The sequence below is a fragment of the Anas acuta genome, chromosome 17, assembly GCF_963932015.1.
Source record: "Anas acuta chromosome 17, bAnaAcu1.1, whole genome shotgun sequence".
Taxonomy (NCBI): domain Eukaryota; kingdom Metazoa; phylum Chordata; class Aves; order Anseriformes; family Anatidae; genus Anas; species Anas acuta.
In genome coordinates this window covers 2,618,914-2,636,533 of record NC_088995.1, presented here as the reverse complement: position 1 = coordinate 2,636,533, position 17,620 = coordinate 2,618,914, and the positions used below count along the sequence as shown (strand labels likewise).

General features: G+C 54.1%; 1 protein-coding gene across 1 annotated transcript; it reads left to right on the top strand.

The window, feature by feature from the left end:
* Positions 1-1,030: 1,030 nt before the first annotated feature.
* On the top strand, positions 1,031-16,769 carry CFAP251 (cilia and flagella associated protein 251). Its single transcript, XM_068654234.1, has 19 exons — positions 1,031-1,111; positions 2,238-2,407; positions 2,978-3,086; positions 3,425-3,505; positions 3,642-3,719; positions 4,050-4,094; positions 4,346-4,572; positions 5,106-5,291; positions 6,700-6,947; positions 7,039-7,187; positions 7,393-7,566; positions 7,820-8,004; positions 8,368-8,482; positions 8,620-8,783; positions 10,759-10,849; positions 11,061-11,204; positions 14,069-14,297; positions 15,500-15,601; positions 16,518-16,769. The coding sequence occupies exons 1-19, from the start codon at positions 1,031-1,033 to the stop codon at positions 16,664-16,666; spliced, it is 2,727 nt and encodes a 908-aa protein (XP_068510335.1). The 3' UTR covers positions 16,667-16,769.
* Positions 16,770-17,620: the final 851 nt, after the last annotated feature.

The following is a 17,620-nucleotide window of genomic DNA, read 5'->3' as shown; positions in this document are numbered from 1 at the left end:
TCTGTTTGTGCAGAAGTTGTTATTTTCAGACAGTTATTGTGGGCCATTTTGGGTAGGTTCAATGCAGATCTGCACGGTCCTAAAAGCAGGATCCCCTGGCCTTCCAGAGCCAAAGCCCAGGCGAATGCTGGTGCTTTGTAAGCAAATTGTGGGCGAGGGGCTGAGCACCAGGGGGGTCGTGCTGCGGGAAGGGGGTCGGCATCACCTCTCTGTGGCAGCTGGTGGGGACGAAAAGGGGACAAAGAGAGGACATGGAAGGGACAAGGAGGGGATGAGCCACCTCTCCCAGCACTTTCTGGGCTGTCTCTGGCTGCTGCCGTTGCAGCCGTTGCCCAGGGAACAGCGGGCGGCTGCAAACAGAGGCGGCAGCGGGGTGACGGTGAGCGGGGTCTGGGCTGGTGGGGGTCCCTCAGGGCCTGGGGCAGCCCTGTGGGGCCGTGGCCGTGACCATAGGGTGCTGGGGGAAGGGTTTGTCCTGGGGTGCTCCTATAAAAGCTCTCCATGTGCCTGGGGCTTTGGTGCTGGCTCAAACCCAGAGGTGAGGCTGGAGCTGAGCCAGCTGCCGAGCACAAGAAGCGCTGCTACGTGCTGGGACGGTGGCAAAATCCCATCTGAGAGCAAATCTCTGTGCATGGTGGGGCAGGCAGGCAGAGAGGGAGCCCGATCCGGGCTGGGCTGTGCTAGGGTTGCTCGTGCTCGGTGGGGGCATTACGGGGGCTGAAAGGGGGCTCTGGGACCCGCTGTGCCCAACTCCAGCTCACTGTGCAGCTGCACCTGGGAGGCTGTGTAGTTTAGAGCAGCTCTAAAATATTGTAGAGCATCCCTGGCCTGCAACCTGGTCCTTGCAGTATTAGACTTGGACCAAAAGGGGTTTTTTTGTGGCTGGTGCCCACCTAGAGCTGAGCTGTGGACTCAGAGGCTGCCTGCCCAGCCCTAGTGCCCATGTCCAGCCTGCCTGCTGAAGGTTTCCAGCTGGGGCTTCAGACTGAAAGCTCTTTGAAGGCTTCTTGGAAGGAGACTGAAGCTGAGGATGGACTCCAGTGATGCTACCTCCAAGGGGATGTCCCAGGACGGACGGACACATCAGGAAGCAGCCGTGCCACCCCAGCAGGTGAGGGCAGCACTGCAGCTGGACACAGAGACCCCATCCCCAGTACCAGGGGGGTTTCTCCTGGTCATAATTTATCCCCAACATCCCCTGGGGAGGCAGAGCGGGGCCCCGGTGCTGCAGCATTTCCAGCACTCAGGGGGAGCACCCACTTGATGCAGTCCTGCCCATGGGACCCAAAATGCCCCTACCAGCAGCTGCTGCTGACTTAAAGCAGCAAATTCAAGAGCTGAGGTGAGCAGGAGTTTCCGTTCAGCTCCCCCTTTCCCCACTTTTGTTATTAAACAAGCTCTGTGGGGCTGGAGCCTGCTCCCAGAGGCTCTGCCCGGCCATCAATATTTGCTGAGCACCTGAGCTGCCGGCGAGTTATGTGACCCCAGCCTCGTCCCTGGGCTGAACGAAACCTTATCTCGCCCAACGGGGCTGCAGCATCCAACCGGGCCTGTGCCTTGCGTGGGAGACACAGGAAAAGCTGGAGGCCCTGGGGAAAAGGCAAAAGCTGATTTGGAGCCCCAAAAGAAGATGAAGTGGCATGGAGGAAGCCTCTCAAGGGCTCCTGCCACAAACCCAAACATCTCTCCCTTTCCAAGGGCCCCGTGGCTGCTGCCCAGGAGGAGGAAGGAGCACCAGGGGATGCACCACTGGGTCCCCCACAGTCTCCTCTGGGGACAGGGGTCCCAAGAACCCTGTTCAGCACCTGGGACGGGTGGCAGGACGCAGCCGCGTTGAAGACTGCCCTAGAAGACACCGCCACCGGGACACCAAGCTCAGAGGGACCCCCCAAACCCACCCCAGCACAGCCTGACCCCACAGGGGGCATCTCCAGCCCTCATGGGGGTCACGAAAAGCAGGAGCAGCAGCAGAGGAGCTGGGAGGGCGACCAGCATGATGGCTCTGCCAGCCTGCTGTGGGTGGCCCGGCCGGGTCTGCTCTTCCAGGGGGACAAGCAGAGCAGCTGTCACCCCCTCGTGAGTATGAGAGGGCAGGAGAGCATCCATGGTGCCACCTTGTGCTACCTGCCACTGTGGTGGCCTGCCCAGCTCTCCTGCCCAGCTCTGTCCCGTCCCCCCAGGAGCTTTTTGGGGGATTTTTTTTTTTTCTTCCCCCTTGTTTTGTTCCCATTGCTAAGAGCCAGGAGCTGCTCTTCCCACAGAGCCTGTCCTGGGTGTTGGGCTACAACAGCAGCCTGGCCGTGCACAGCCTGGCGGGCGGGGAGGACCGGGTGCTGCTCTACGTCTGCTCCCATACAGCCGTGATCCATGACATCCTCGGGGGCCAGCAGTACCACCTGCAGGTCTGGTACACAGCTCCCTCCCCTCCTCTTATCCCGAGCACCTTCCCTTGGCCCTCATCCTGGTGCCTGCATGTGGCCGGAGCGGCCGCCTGGGCGCTGCGGGCATGCCGGCTGCTTTGGGGACACCTGTAACCCCAGTGGGGACAGAGGGAGGAAAGCAGAGAACCCCGGGGAGAGAGGATGAGGAGATCCCACAGCCAAGCAGCTGATGAATGCTTGAAACAAGTGACTGGCTTGGAGCATCCCGGTGCTTCTCTCTTTCCCCAACCAGGGCCACGCGAACACCATCTCTTGTCTGTGTGTGAGTGAGGACCGGCGCTGGGTTGCCACTGCTGACGGAGGCCCAGACCCTCTGGTCATCGTGTGGGACACTTTTTCGGGGTGAGCTGCCGGGAGCCTCCTCCGTACAAACCCCATGTGTCTGTGGGTCATGGAGGGACTGTGGGGGCAAGCCCTTTGCTTGGGAGGAAGGCCTGGGGAGGATGCTCAGCATCAGTGCCGGCTGCTCCAAATCCCACACCAGCACCCTGCCTGCAGACTCCCTCCCCTCCCCAAATTTAGGTTTTTCTCCACAGGATACCCGTGCGCACCATCTTTGACAGCCACCCCGGTGGCGGGGTCGCCGCTGTCGCCATCTCCCGGGACGCGAGGTATCTGGTGACCATCAGTACTGGCAGGGCGCAGGTGAGGAAAACATTGCCCCCTTTGGGGCTTTGTGGGTACCTGGGAGGCTCTTCTTGTGGGTGGGGGGCAGAGAGCGGGTCTGCGTGGGTTTTGCTGGATTTCATTAAACTGAACACGGTAGAGCTGAGAAGCAGGTCTGAATATGGGATAAAAGCTCCCAATGTGCTTTCACTGAAGCAATTCCTAGCAGTGCTTACTGAAATTGAGCTGTCAGGCTATGCTATGTTTATCCTGCTCCAGTCTTTTATATCCCCCCCATCCTCTGAAGCTGGAGGATGGGGCCTGCCTGGAGCTCCCAGGAAGCCACAAACGTCTCCTGGTTTCCCCCCTTGTGACAGAAAGTTTGTGTCTGGAGGTGGACGTCTCCCACCGAGAGCCCTGTGTGCAGCACAGAGCTGAGGCCTGAATTTGGGCTCCAGGTGAGTGCTGCGTGGACCTAGGGCCACCACGCTCTGTTCAGTGTGCCTGGATAAATGCAGAAGTTTTGCATGAAAGAATAAAGCAAGGAACATCACTCAGCTTGGCATTAATGCAGCTCTCACCTTTTAATTTCAGGATTTTGTCGTTTTTAACCCCCAAAATCCCCATGAGTTTGTCAGCAACAGCAAAACCCAGGTGATATTTTACCTGTGGGTGAGTAGGACCGTGGGGAGTCCTCCTCCTAGCACCCAACGTGCTACCAGGGGGCATGGAGGTGGCGTGGGGCCAGGTGCCTGCACCAGGCCGGTCCCACCCATGTTTCCCATGTGTGTTTGTGTGCCCTGTGATGATCATCAGCTTTTGGGAGAGGAGCAGGCGGAGGGGAAGGTGGTTTTGCATGCTCTGAGGGGTCTTGGAGCCTTCTTGGCCCCCAAGCCCAGCTCTGGTCCCCAGCTGAGGGTGGGGAAGGGACACACAGCTGCTGCAGGGTGATGTTATGGGGTGGCTGTCCTCACAGGGACTCACATTCTGCTCTCCCCACAGAGTGATGCCGGCCTGCAGTACAGCACTCCGCCTTTAACCAAGCAGGTGAGCGTGTGGGGAAGGCTGCACGTCCCCTGTTCGCCTTCCTGCTGGCAGCACCTCCACCCTGTCCCCATGCAAAACCAGTGGCCACGTCCCTAGCCTGTCCCCCTCGGTCTCTTGAGGGGGGACAAGCCGGGACAAGCATCATCTCCTGAGGCTCGCTCCTGCAAGGAGAGCTGCCTGCAGTAGTCCCAGCTCAGAGCAGGCAAGGACCAAAGAGGAGAGCCCAGGACTAACTTGTGGCCCTGCCACTCTCTCTGCAGACCTTCAACAGTGTGGTGGGACACTTCAGCCAGTCGGCTTTCCACTTTAACAACGTGCAGGCTCTGACGGGCACCTCAGCCGGGAAGCTGGTGCTGTGGGACATGGCCCGTGCCCTCTCCCTGTCCGAGGAGGCGCAGGTCCAGCCACACAGCACGAAGGCCACCAAGCTGGTGCCGATGCAGAGGAGCAGCATCACGGTGCTGACGGTGCTGGAGAGGCAAGGAGCTGGCACTGTTCATAGCTGTGGGTACAGTGCTTGGGCACCTCGGCCCAGAAATGGCAGAGAGAACGGTGGTGAGCTACTGACAGTGCTGCAGTTTTGCACTTGGACGTGTCACGGTCACGGAGGACACAGCCACATCTCGCTCAGCCTCCGGGCCTCTGCCGGCAGAGGGAGCAGGCAGCCTCCGAGCAGCCCTGGGGACAGCGCTGGGGACACGGCAGGGTCACAGCAGAGCCCTTCAGCTGCTGCCCTGGTCTGTGAGGGGCTCTTCTCATGCACTTGTGCGGAGAAAAGGCAGAAGGGAAGAGATTTGTTTCTACCCAGTAAATACTTGGCTGTTCTCCATCAGCATGCTGCTCAGACGCTTTCCACGGGCCTCATCCCGCACAGCTCAGGGACAGGCGCTGCGTGTCCCCACGGCCACCCCGTGTCCCTGCCCCGTGGGTTGCACCAGTGGAGCGGAGGGCAGGCCAGACCTGCTCACGGTGCCTCTCGAGTCCTAATGCAGAGCTTTCCCTTCCCTCCAGCTGTATAGTGACAGGGGATGTGAAAGGCCGGGTGAAATTCTACAACGGGCGGCTGCAGCTCCTGGCCTGCTACAGCCACAGCGGCGTGGGGCCCATTTGCTCCATCTCCTTCTCCAAACCCCCTCCTGAGCCTCCTGATGCCGCCTCAGCCTGCTCCAGCACCGGCAGCCAGCCCTTCACCACCGGGTGAGCCTCCCCCCATAAACCCAGCTTTCTGCATCTGCCCTGTGGGCACTTCCCAGTGCCCATCACAAACTGGTGGCCCCAGCATGTCTCGGATCACGAGCCGGGTGTGATGCCTCAGTACAGGCTGGAGAATTTTTGGTTTATGCCAGCATGGGGACATCCAGCTGGGCACAGAGCCGCACAGCTCCTCTGTCACGTAGCTGGCACGCCAGGCAGGGCTAATGCCAAGCCCACAGCTCCCGCTGAGCCCCTTAATCCTCCCCCCTTAAATCCCTCCCTGGTGGCTATTTCCAGTCAGATTTTACCACCGATGGGCGAGATAATCCAGGTGGTGCAGCGCTGGGCTGCACAGCACAGCTCGGGGCCTTGGGGCAGCCCCAGCGGGGACATGGCGATGCCTGAGGGGCTGTAGGAAGTCTGTGGGACTGATGATGCTGTTCTGGGGCTGCAAACCATATGGCCACTGCTCCTACTGAGACTCTCCTGGCAGTGTCTGTCCATCACTGCATGTGTTTTCCAAAGAGCCACGTGGAACAGGTTCGTCTCCAATCTGGAGCAGTGCCCCGGGAAGCGTCGTGTTTTCCCAAGTTATTCCATGTCACCTTGCACCTCTTCCTGGCAGCTCCGGGGAGCACCAAAGGCAGAAAACCAAAGGGGAAGCTGAAGGACTGCTGTCGCCTGGCTGCCTCTGCAGGAGGCCCAGCATCCTCTGGAGGCCAGTTCAGAGGAGCAGAAACCAGCGGTGGCCATGGGCCAGCTAGAAATGTTGGCTGCAGCCACGTGTGTCCAGCAGGGCCGGGCTCCTCTGCCTCAGCCCTACACAGTCCTCTCCTGACCCTCCTGTGGGGCCCAGCCTCTCAGTCCTCAGGCCTGTTTGACTGATTACTCAGATGCCTTCTTTACCCGTCACCATTTAGGCGGTGGGGCCGTCCTTGCGGTGCTGCAGCTGGCGCGGCCGAGCCGACGAACAGGCGGCTGCTCTGTCTGCACGCTGGGTCTTGAGCTGTCCTCTGCCCCGTCTGCAGCAGCAAGGCCAACTTGCAGCCACTGACAGTGGTGGTGTGGGGACAAGTGAAAGGACTATTCAGAGAACCCTCAATTGCTCGTTTGTCCATCTCACACACCAGTGACTTGCAAACGGCAAAAGCTACCCAGATGGCGTCTGTCTTCTGACTTGCCTACCCAAGTAGAAAAGGGAACTGGTTCCAGTGCCGTCCTGTGGAGATTCCCCAGGGTGCAGACACAGGGTGCCACCTGCCTTCCAGGTCAACAAGTGTCTGCGTACTGTGTATCGCAAAACATAAGCGATCGTCCTGCTAAGTTGACAAAAAAAGACTGTGTAATATCGCTCAGAGGGACACGAGCCAGCTAGTCTGATTCATCAAATTTTGTTTCTCTCACTAAACAGGAACTTTATCCTTTCAACCTCTGATGCAACAGTGCTCCATGTTGCAACAGACGGGACAAACTTTGAAAAAGTCATGGAAGAGGCCAAGAAGGCAACGACTGCCATCGCCTGTCACCCCCGGCAGGCACTGCTTGCCGTGGGCAGTCACTGCGGGCTGCTCAAAGTGTGGGACTACCAGCAGCCCAAGTACCTCGTTAGCAGGATATTCACTGAGGCCGGCATCCAGTGCTTGTCCTACGACCCCGAAGGTATCCTGGTCTCCTGATCTCCCCATGTGCCAAGCACGGAGCTTCCCAAAAGAGGGGTTGTGGTGGGATTGTTTTCTGGTGGGCTTTGCAGGTTGCTTTCTGGCTGCTGGTTTCACTGATGGAAGTGTGTACATCCTCGATGCCATTTCTCTTCAGTCCTGCTGTGAAGCCTTCAGGTTCTCGCGGGGCGCCGTGACTCACATCAGCTTCTCCCACGACTCTGAGTACCTCGCAACCGCTGTAAGCCTGCTTGGTCCTCTCCAGCTGCCCCGTATGGAGCTGTCTGCCCCAGTGCTTCCTCAAGGCAACAATCCTCACCCTCTGGGGGTCTGCAGAGCTGGCAGGGCTGGCATAAGCCCTGAGGGGACACGTGTGGCCGCCCACTGCTAGCCAGGGGACGTGCCCAGGGGACTGTGGCATGTTGACCTTCATGCTCTCGTTCCAGGATGAGAAATACGCGGTGACTGTTTACAAAAGAGTCCTGCAAAACGGGCAGAGATGCTGGGAACACCTGGCAGGGCTCTACTCCCACTACAAACCCATCCGGAGCATCCTGTTTGGGGTTCAGCTGGACAGCAACGAGCCCCGGCTCCTGAGCCTCGGGGAGGACCGGCAGCTGGTACGTCGATGTGAGAGCCTGAAGGGCAGCAGGGTGTTCTGGTTGAAGTCCTGTCTGGACAAGAGAGGGAGACTCAGCCCGTCCCCACTGGCTGTTTGTCAGCCTGGCCTCGGGGCAGATCTGCCCAGGGTTTGGGGATGAGCCTCTGCTCTGCCGGCTGCTTGCCCTGGCTGCTGCAACAGCCACTAGATCCGGTTAATCTGCCACGTCCAGGATGCTGGCAGATCGCCGTGCTTCCTTGTCTTCCCTCCAGGTGGAATATGACCTGAGCAGCAGCAGCAAGGACCAGCTGGTGATCTCGCACAGGGACCGGGTAGAGCAGGTTGCTGTGCCCCTGTGCTTGGCCTGGTACCCCCAGTTTGGCACTGAGTCCTTCATCCTCACGGCCAACAGCTGCTACAAAATGAAGCTCTACAACACGACGACCAAAATGTGCAGGTTGGGGGGAGATTCAGTCCCAAGCCCCCTCACCTTCTGCCTGGGAGCCCCATCCTGAGTCTCTGTTCTCCTCTGCCCTGCTCACACCTGAGCCCCCACCTTGAGCTCCCACCTGCCCTCTCCCCACCTTGAGATGCATCAGCTGGGCATCAGCTGAGGAGATAGGAGCCCATCGGACCAGCACAGGGACTGATCCCTGAGCACTAAATTCCTCTCTTAGCCCGGTGTGGTCCCTTCTGGACAGGGATCCTGTGCTATCCTTCGTGCTCCCCTTATCCACTCATCCTCATGCATCACAGCGTTTCAGAGGGAGAAAATGTTTTTGTGAGCCCTAGAGTGGGTGACAATGTTGTCTGCTTTTAGGAAGACCCTTCTGGGACCAACTTACGGTTCCCCACTGGAGAAGATACAAATCCTCCCAACAACAAGCACTACAGACCCCCAGAAATGCTATCTGGCCTACATTACAAAGGACAAGGTACAGAGCCTCTTACAGGGCATATTTTGGAGCACTGCTGGCTTAGACATGGGGGTCAAGGGAACCTTCCCTCATAGGGCCAGGAGAAGTGAACTACAGCACAGTCCCAGCCCTCACCTCCTCCTCTCCCCTTACAGGTTGGCCTGCAGATTTTGCCTGTGGATGGCAACCCTCACAAGTCCTCAGCTTTCATTTGCCACCCAGACGGCGTCTCAGACCTGGCCTGCTCCTACGACGGGTGCTACGTCTTTACGGCGGGGGGGAACGACCGCACTGTTCTGAAATGGGAGGTGAACCTGAAGTGAGTACTGTGGGAAGGAGAAGGGAGTCTTGTTGTGGCTTTCCACAGCTGCTTGGCCAGCACAGCTGAAGCAAATGTTTCCCAGCATTTATACTGAGAATGGGGCTTTTGTCCTGGAAGGTCTCTGTTGGTGTCCGGGGCAGCTAAAGCCAGGTCTCCCAGCTATTTCTTTTCCCTCTCTTTGCATCGTCTCTTCTGCCTGGGAAATAGCATCCAAATGCCAAGAAATTGAGGGATTTCTGGTCCTTGTGAGAGTCTGGCCGCTGGGATAGGGATTATCTGGTTAGGGGATCAGGAGGAGTGTACGGGGCCACGGCTGATACAAAAAAGTCTGTTCTCCAAATGGGATAGGCCAGCATTTGTGAGGAAATCCCCACTGCATTTGAAGGCTGGATTTAGGACAAGCCACCGTAATCCCATAAAGCTCTGCTTACACGAGCAAATGGGCTGCAATAAACGGGACGGCTGAAGGAGCCAAGGCTGCTTTGCTCCTGAGGCATCCCGGGCTCTGGCCCAGCGTGCCAGCAGCGAGCTTCTCTGCCAGGTTTCCTCTGCCCTTGCCAGGGTGTGTGGCCCTTCATGGCCTGCCAGGCGGGCTCCTGACCCAAGGGATGTGTGCTCCCGGAGGTCCCATGAGGCAGGATCTGGATACCATTGCTCGGCACGCCAAGGACTGAAGCTTGCTGCAATGTGGGCACTGGCAGAGGGCTCACTGCAAGCACACGGTGAATGTGCGTACATCGGAAGGGAGCAGCAGCTGGGAGAGCAGTGTGGCCTCTTATTTTTGGGGTGTGCTGCCCCTACGAAACACCCTTCATCTTCCTAGGAGGCAGATTTTGTGGCTAAGCATGCAGTGGTCCTGTGTAAACGGCTCCTGCAGGTACTGCCTGCACAGCACAGAGCCAGGAGGGTGCTGAGCTCGCTCACCTCTGTGCGCCAGAACAATGAAACCTGGGTGGGAAAGCAATGGGCTTATTTATTTTCTTTTCCACTTTGTGTGGCTTAAGCAGTCGGGGGTCAGAATAAGCGACATTTTAAGGAAGGCAATAGAATATAAATGATCCTTCTTTATAATGGTTGGCCAGAGTCCAGGCAACACTGAATTTCTGTGTAATTTGTTTTTGGAGCGGAGCTCTTGATGAGCTAATTATCATTTTATTGCTGCTCCTGGCATCTTGTGCATCTCCACTGTGTTTAATACCCAAATAACTTAATTATGAAAAAAAAAAAGCACTGAGCTTGCAAAAACCAGGTGGAAGCAGTGCAACGGAGGTGTGCATCGAAGCTGCAGCCCTGCTGCGGGCACGGGGTGTTGTGTGGCAACGCTGTGGCGAGATGGTGCTGCCAGGCTCCCTTTCCTTCTTCATCTGCACAAACCGAGGAGATTCTTCTTGCTAAAGCTGCCTGGGAATGGGAACGGAGAGGTGCTGTGTCCGTTTAACATGGGCTGCACCTGTGGCACTGCTGCTTGCACTCGCAGCGTAAGGGATTGCGCCGAGCTGTCGGGGAGGAACGTGTTGGAGCGAGGGACAGGGAGCTGGCTTTGTGTGGTTTCTTGCACACACCGAGTCCCGGCGCTCCGCACGTTCAAAATGCTGATCTAGCTAATTCGTCTCCCTCAATGTCTCTATAAGGAAGCAGGAAAGCTAAATGCCAGACACCCAGCTCGAGTCCATGGAAAAGCTGCTGGCTCCCAGCCCCGCGCTCGTTCCCCCAAACAAGAGGGCCATTCAGGAATAATTAATTCCCACACTGTGCTATTGTATGTAAAACCTGGGTATGAAACATGCTGTAGAAGTGCAGGCCGATGATAAAATCGCACACGGTTCAAGGCAATGCTTCTCCTTCCTGCATTCTGAGGCCGGGGATTTTATTTATTTATCGAAAGTGTCTCTGAACAATGGCTAGAAAGGGAAATGAGCCATCTCCCCCTGCACAAACCCTTCCTGCACCTTCTTTTCTCTGCCCATGCCAGTGCCTTGGAGGCTGCAGCGTCCCTGGGTGGGGAGGACCTGGTCCCGTTCTACAGCCTGCTGGAGGGCGGCCGAGAAGGCGAATTCTTCAGGGTAATTGTGCTCACCGTGACCGCTGCGCAGCAACATCTGGTTGGAGTTTAAGATTCATTTATACAGGCCTGACATTTCTTTAGTTTTTTTGTCCAGATCGCCTTTAACAGCGGTCTCATTGATACGCCTGTTAGTGAACCTTAAAAGAAGCCTTATCTCCCTCGCCTGTTGGTGGCTGAACTTTACAGTGTCTCGTTTGAATCCCTTGCAGGAGCTGGAAGACTATTTCTACTATGTGCAGCTGCGCAGCCAAGGCATCGACGCGCTGGAGACCAGACAGGTGTCAACGCATATTCCCTTGGAGGAAATTCCTTCTGTAATGAGAGCAATGGGATTTTATCCATCAGAGGAAGAGGTTTGTCAGATGTTTTTATTATTATTAAAAAAAAAAAAGAGCAAGAATGATTGCGTTTACTGAGCAGCCTGAGGGCCAGATTCAGACCCTTGCCATGCTGGATGGCTCTCAGGGTATATCTGCTGGCTTAAATGTATTTAGCCTGGTCTGCATCAGTACTGTAGTGATCAGAATTTGGCAGCAAATTTATAAAACAGTAATGGCTTGTCACTGAAGAGCTGGACAGCCGCAGGGGTAGGCTGAGACAGACCTGGAGCCTGAGAGTTCAGAAATGCTCGCCCAAAGGTGACCTCAGGGTGCTGTGCAGGCTGAGTGCCCAGAGCCTCAAACCAACAGCCAACATCTCTGTAGAGAGCTGGGTTTCAGAGGATGAACTGAGAAAGCTGAGGAATGACGTTGTGGACAAGTTGGCCATGGTCCTGGGCAACCTGCTTGTGGGGGGAGGTTGGACCAGATGGCCTCCAGAGTCCCAACTTCAGCTGTCCTCTGCTTCTGTGTTTCTGTGAGTCTTCCTTTGGCTCCCAAGGCACAAGTCTCCAGCTTTCCACAGTCCATAGGCTAAAGTACCTTGTGTGCAGGCAATGTTGTGCTTTGGTCTTCCTGTGCCTTCCAGGAGAGTCTGAACTTCTGTGCTTCTTGGTGCTGTGTGAGCCCGGTCTGGGAGGAGACAGCCAAAGCGTGCTCCACGCACTACTGGTGCGGGTGGGAGTGCCCAGCTCCGTGCTTTTGGGATGCTGACAGAGCCTCTTTTTCTTGTTCTGTCTCGGGCTGATGAAAGAACGGTTTTAGATGGAGCCAGCAGCTTTTATTCCCACGGAACGTAAAGCTCTTTCATAACTGATAAACTCTGCAGAAGCTCTCTCTGAGCTCGCCTTTGAGGTTGCAGCAGAGGAGCTTCCTATCAAACATTTCTTAAGAGCTTTTTAGCTTCAAATTTTACGGCAGGCAAAGACAAGTGATTTAATAAGGGTGCTGCTGCTTCTCCCTTTGTAGCTTTTTCTACGAGGCCGATTGCATTGTGTACAGACCTCATTTGTAACCTGGCAAAAGGGCAATTAAAACGCATCCAAAAAAAATAATAATTACAGAACCTGATGCAAGGAGATTTAAATAACAACCTCCTAGCACCAGATACAGCCCTTCAGCGCAGGAGGGGTTCTCCCAAGGGAAGCAGCACGTCGCTGCGCTCCCTTCGGCTTTCCGCGGGGGAGGCTGCCTGCGTCTCCGCTGACTGTGCCGGACCCCCCAGTGCTGCAGGTCGGTGCCACCCCATCTGCCCGGCCGTGTCCCTGCCAGGGAGCCCGCAGCAGGCTTGCTTTGGAGCCCTGGCACCCCCAGAATGTTCCTCCAAGCTGGGACTGCTTTGTCCTTGTGTCAGGCTGCGGTGTTATTCCCCGGTGCTTTGTTAGAGCTTCTCCTTGGCTCATTGCATTTTTGCCTCTCAGGGACAGAGAGAACATATTCCTCTGAGAAATGTCTCCGGAAGAATAACTGTTAACCCCCCCCCTAAATGAAAATCATAACAGCGTTTCAGGCGTGGAAAGAGGTGCAAAGCTGCTGGGAAAGCAGGCAACCTGCAATCTGCTTCTCAAAGCAGGCAGGACAGTATTAAAATGCAGAAAGTCCATCTCTCTCCGGAGTATTTTAATAAAGGAAAAGCAGGAGGGAGAAAGAACAGCTTGGGCTGAGTAGCGAGGCTTTGGGGAATTGGTGTTTTTGTCTGTAGTTCAGTGGGGCTGATAAAAAACCTAATCCCAGATCAGCCAGAGCTGAGTCAAATTGACTGCTCTCGCCTGGCACGGCATTCACTACGGGGAAAACATAAGGCGAAGATTTCCCCCTTCCCTGGGCTTCATTCAGTGGAAAAACTTGTGACACGAGGACAAAGGCTGAACGCAGCGTCCTCCCCGGGGAGGTCTTGCATCAGCTTCCCTCCCTGGGGGGCCGCACGCACGGTGCGTGCCGGCACGGGGACTGCTCTCGGTGCTTTTTCACCGCCCACGTCTGTGCGAGGGGCTGCCCTTCGGGGCACGAGGACACGAGGGCAGGGAGCAGGAGCTGCCCGTTGGACCCATCGGCACGCTGCCAGCTGGGCTGATGCACGGCACCAGACCTCAGGAAAACCACGGGCACCCAGCACGGCCGGTGCGTGGCACGAGCAAGTTTCAGATTTGTCCCGTGCCGTGACAGAGCCGTGCCAGACGCCTGTCGAGGCGGGTGGAGGATAATAGGAGATGACTGCTGATGCCTGCTGGGGTGTGTAGGTCCCTTGTGCAGCCTGGTTGTGTCAGGAGTTGCGTGCACGTATTTTTGTAGCGGGCTGGTGTATTTACTGCTCTGCGGGTTGCCTGCCCGCTGTCCCCAGAGTGCAGACACAGCTGCAGCAAGGGTACTGGGGACAGCTGCAAAGTCATGGGGAGCCCTCGCCATGCAGCCCCTGGGGATGGTTTCTTCCCCTTCTCGCAGCAGTAACATGCAGCTTCCTGGGCAACACGCTTATCTGAGAGGGACAGATATTCCAGAGTGCTGCAGGATTTACACTGTTAGCATTAATGTAATTTGGAGCAGAAACAGCTCACTTCTACTTGTGTAAATCTAGAGCAACTCCATTGGCACCACTGAGAGCTACCACACCAGCAAACAGAGGAAATCCAAAATGATTATGCATCTGCTACCCCCATTTTTAGCTGAAATTCTCGTAACAATGAGCCCGTGACAGTAGCTGTGTCCATCCTCGGCTGCTGAGCACTAGTGCACTGCTGGGATCTGCCGTGACACCTGCGGCACCATTTGGGGGATCAGAAGCCGTCCTGATGCTCTCCAAAAAGCAAATGTCTGACAGTCTGCCTTGCCTTCATCTGTAGATCGAAGAAATGATAAATGAAGTAAAATTCAGCGAGTATGTGGACACCGGAGAACAAGTGACAAAAATCAATTTAGGGGATTTTATCAAACTTTATATAAATCATCGGCCTGCGTTTGGCTTGTCAATGAAAGCCATACGGCGAGCGTTTCAGGTTCTTGGTTATGACAATGAGAACGGAGACAAAGTTATTGACAGAGGAGACTTACTGTTGCTGCTTCAGTGCAGAGGTGAGTTATTTTTCTAATATTAGTTTTATGCTCGCTAGTTCTGTCTTCAATTTCAGAATGTATTCACTGCAGCAAAAAATTAATCTGGAACTATAGCTTGGTAACCAGGGCAGGCGTGGGGAGCCACCTGCCTTAGGATTTTAAACTGAATAATCACGTCTGTTGTCTCAGCTGCACTTCTTTTGCTGCTCTAGAAATTTCTGATGGTCTGAAGGATCTTTTCTGGCAAACAATGAGTATGGGTCTTGGCAAATCGTATCCTTCCTCCAGTGTACCCTTATTACCATTCCCCACACAGTCTCCAGAAAGATTATAAACAGCAAGAAAAGAGGGTGACAAGAGAGGAGGGATGAAATTGGTCAGTCTTGGACTGAAGCTGAAAAGATGGCATGGTTTTGTTCAGCTGAATCAGAGGAAACACTGTAAAGGCATGTATAAATGTACTTATGGCCAACGCTAGAGTGGTAAATTACATGCTGCTATTGTCTTGCTCCTGCTGTCAAAACAGGGAGCTTTTAGTGCAGCTAAGCACTAAAACAGGTAGAGGGAAATGCTGTTTTACTTAGCACAGCACCCAGTAAAACTCCTGGCCACAATGATAAGTAGAAAATGAGGATTCAAGCAATGTGAGAAAGGTTAGTTATGTATATGGATGGTGTGAACATCCATAAATAGATAATTAGATAGGATAGAACAGTTTCATAACAAATCTATAACCTTATGCTTCAGGGTACAAGCCAGCCACGAGCTGGGAACAAGCACTGTGTTCACTTTATCCCAGGATATTAGAATAAAACTTTCCTGCACCATCCTCTTCCTCTGTGCAGAAATGGCTACAGCCCTGGCCACAGGGCTACCTGGTCTGTGGTCTGTCCTGGGCCGCAGATTCAGTGGGAACAGCAGCTCAGGCTCCTGCAAGTGCAACATAGCCTTAAGAGCCGTTTGCATCAGACCTTCTCCCTTTGATAGGCATTTTTGCCCCAAATGCATGCAAGACAGGGGAACTATTTTCCTTGGGATCAACATTTTCTTGTGTTGGGATCATGTGCTTTGATTGGTGATGGGATCTGTGTCTCAGAGAAGCCAAGTCCCTTTCCAAACTACCCTTTTTTGTTTGTACATTGTTCATGTTTGAGTTGTCTTCTGTTTTTTTTGTGCTAACACCATAACCCAAGAGGCTGGTTTTACTTCATCACATACAGGAGAGCATATGACGGAGGACGAGCTGGCGCAGTGTCTGGCTGCCCTGCTGAGCAGGCATTCAGCGGGAGGAAGATTTGACCTGGACACGTGCGATCCCTCAGGTACGGGATTAACATTCTGCACTGCACAGAGGCAGGATTGCTTCACTTCCCAAACAGAGTAATTTAAATTGCAAGCCCATTACCCTGTTAGGCCAAGAGCTGTCAAAAACACTGAGATGGGATTGCAAGAATAGTCAGAGAGCCGTAGCTTGTCCTTCATCCATGCAACAGTTACATCGGTGTCTCTGAAAATAAATGAACAATGAAATGTAACTGAGACCTGACAGGATTGCATTGCTCTTTGTCTGCTGGCTTGGAACCAAAATTGGAAACACAGAGTGGAAGGTTTACACGCCAAAGTCCACAGGCAAAAAGGAATCCTGCACTATGCAAATTACAGTGTTGACTTCACCCAGGCAGCAATGCCCACAGTAACAGAACTCTTGATAAAAACCACGTTCGTATGCAGTTAATGTCCCATCCTACCCCAGTCTAGAGCAGTGACTCAGAGAGCTGATTTCACCCATGTCACCCTGCCCATTGCCACTGGGAACACTGATGAGCACCGTGCTTTGTGCACCTCATGTCCCAGTCCCCACCAGTCCGGAGCAGCACCTGGTGAGCTGGCAGCAGCTGTGTGCTGTGCAGGAACCACACAGCACCGCACACTGACTGCAGTCCCTGGGTGCCCGAGGATCCTAGAATCATGTCAAACCAATGGAGTGTAAAAATAGTCTGCTCCCTCGGCTCTTCTGTGGTCTGTATGTACTGCAAGGTGATTCAGCCACACACATTTGGCAGTTTTTCCCCAATAAGAATGTATAAAGTGTTAAGCTAGTAAGCCAATACTTCATGATTACTCCATACATTGTTAAAAGCATTCCATCCGCTCCCTGCGACTTACAAGTATTACTGTTCTGGAATGCCCTTTTTACATTGCTATTGTGTGTTTTGTGTTGTTGTTACTGCTTTCCAGGTGCAGCAGCTTTGACTGAAGAAGAAATTCCAGAGGAAATCACAGCAAAGAGGTTCACTGCTGACATTCTTGGCTTACCTATTGCCGAGCCAGAGAAAAGAACAGTAAAAATCAATGAACAGTTGATCTGTGAAGACTCAGAATTATAGCTGCCACAATTCTCTACTTGTTCCCACCTTCCAACATCCTCTCCTCAAGTATCTGTGAAATTTATATTCTATGTTTATTAAAAACTAAAGGTCACAAACTAAAGTCTGTAAAGAGTGACACCGTGGTTGCTGCACTGTCTTTTTGCACAGATCACCCCTATCCTTGGCTAGAGCCTTCCTAGAACTTATTTCAGGGTGGGTTTTTGCCAGATGCTGTCTGTTTCCATTATGTTAAGAGCGTATTTATTTGTAAAACAAACAGGCAGCAAAATAGCAATATAAAAGTATTGTATCGATTATATACGTTGATAAATGTCCTGTACGAAATGCTTGGAGAGGTTAGACTGGGTTTGTAATTACACAAACAAAACCACCAGACTTTGGTGATGCAAGGAACGCTGTGATATACACTGAAACCAGGTTTCCCTTTTGGCCTTTGAAACTTTGGTTTCCTTTCTGAAAGTAGTAGCTCCGATGAGAAGTGCAATACCGATGGGACAGCATCTTACGGTGTTTGTGTAAACAGCATAATGAGGCTGATACAAGTTGCTGTGGGAAGATCAGTGAAGTGCTGTTGAACACGCTTCCTTCTTTACATCATCCTCAGCATCAATTTGAATAATAATGTAGGGCCTCGAGAAGCGTTCCTCTCACTGGCAATGTTTTTTAAACAAGAGCTTGCTGTTACGCAGCCTGCGAGTTATCCGCGGTTGTGCAATTAGCACAAAGGTGCGTGCCGGGGGTGAGTTAACCAAGTCCAACACCCGGTGTGCGTGTAACTGTCCATTTAGCGATGTGTTTGTGTATGGCTGTGGACGGGTCGGGTTTGATTTTCTACTTTGAACCAGCTTTATTCCACGGCAATTATTTCGGGCAGCTCGGAAACCTCCCAGCCGCTGCCTGAGGCAGAGCCCCGCGGGCCGGGGAGGCTCCGGGCTCAGCCGCCTCAGGGGG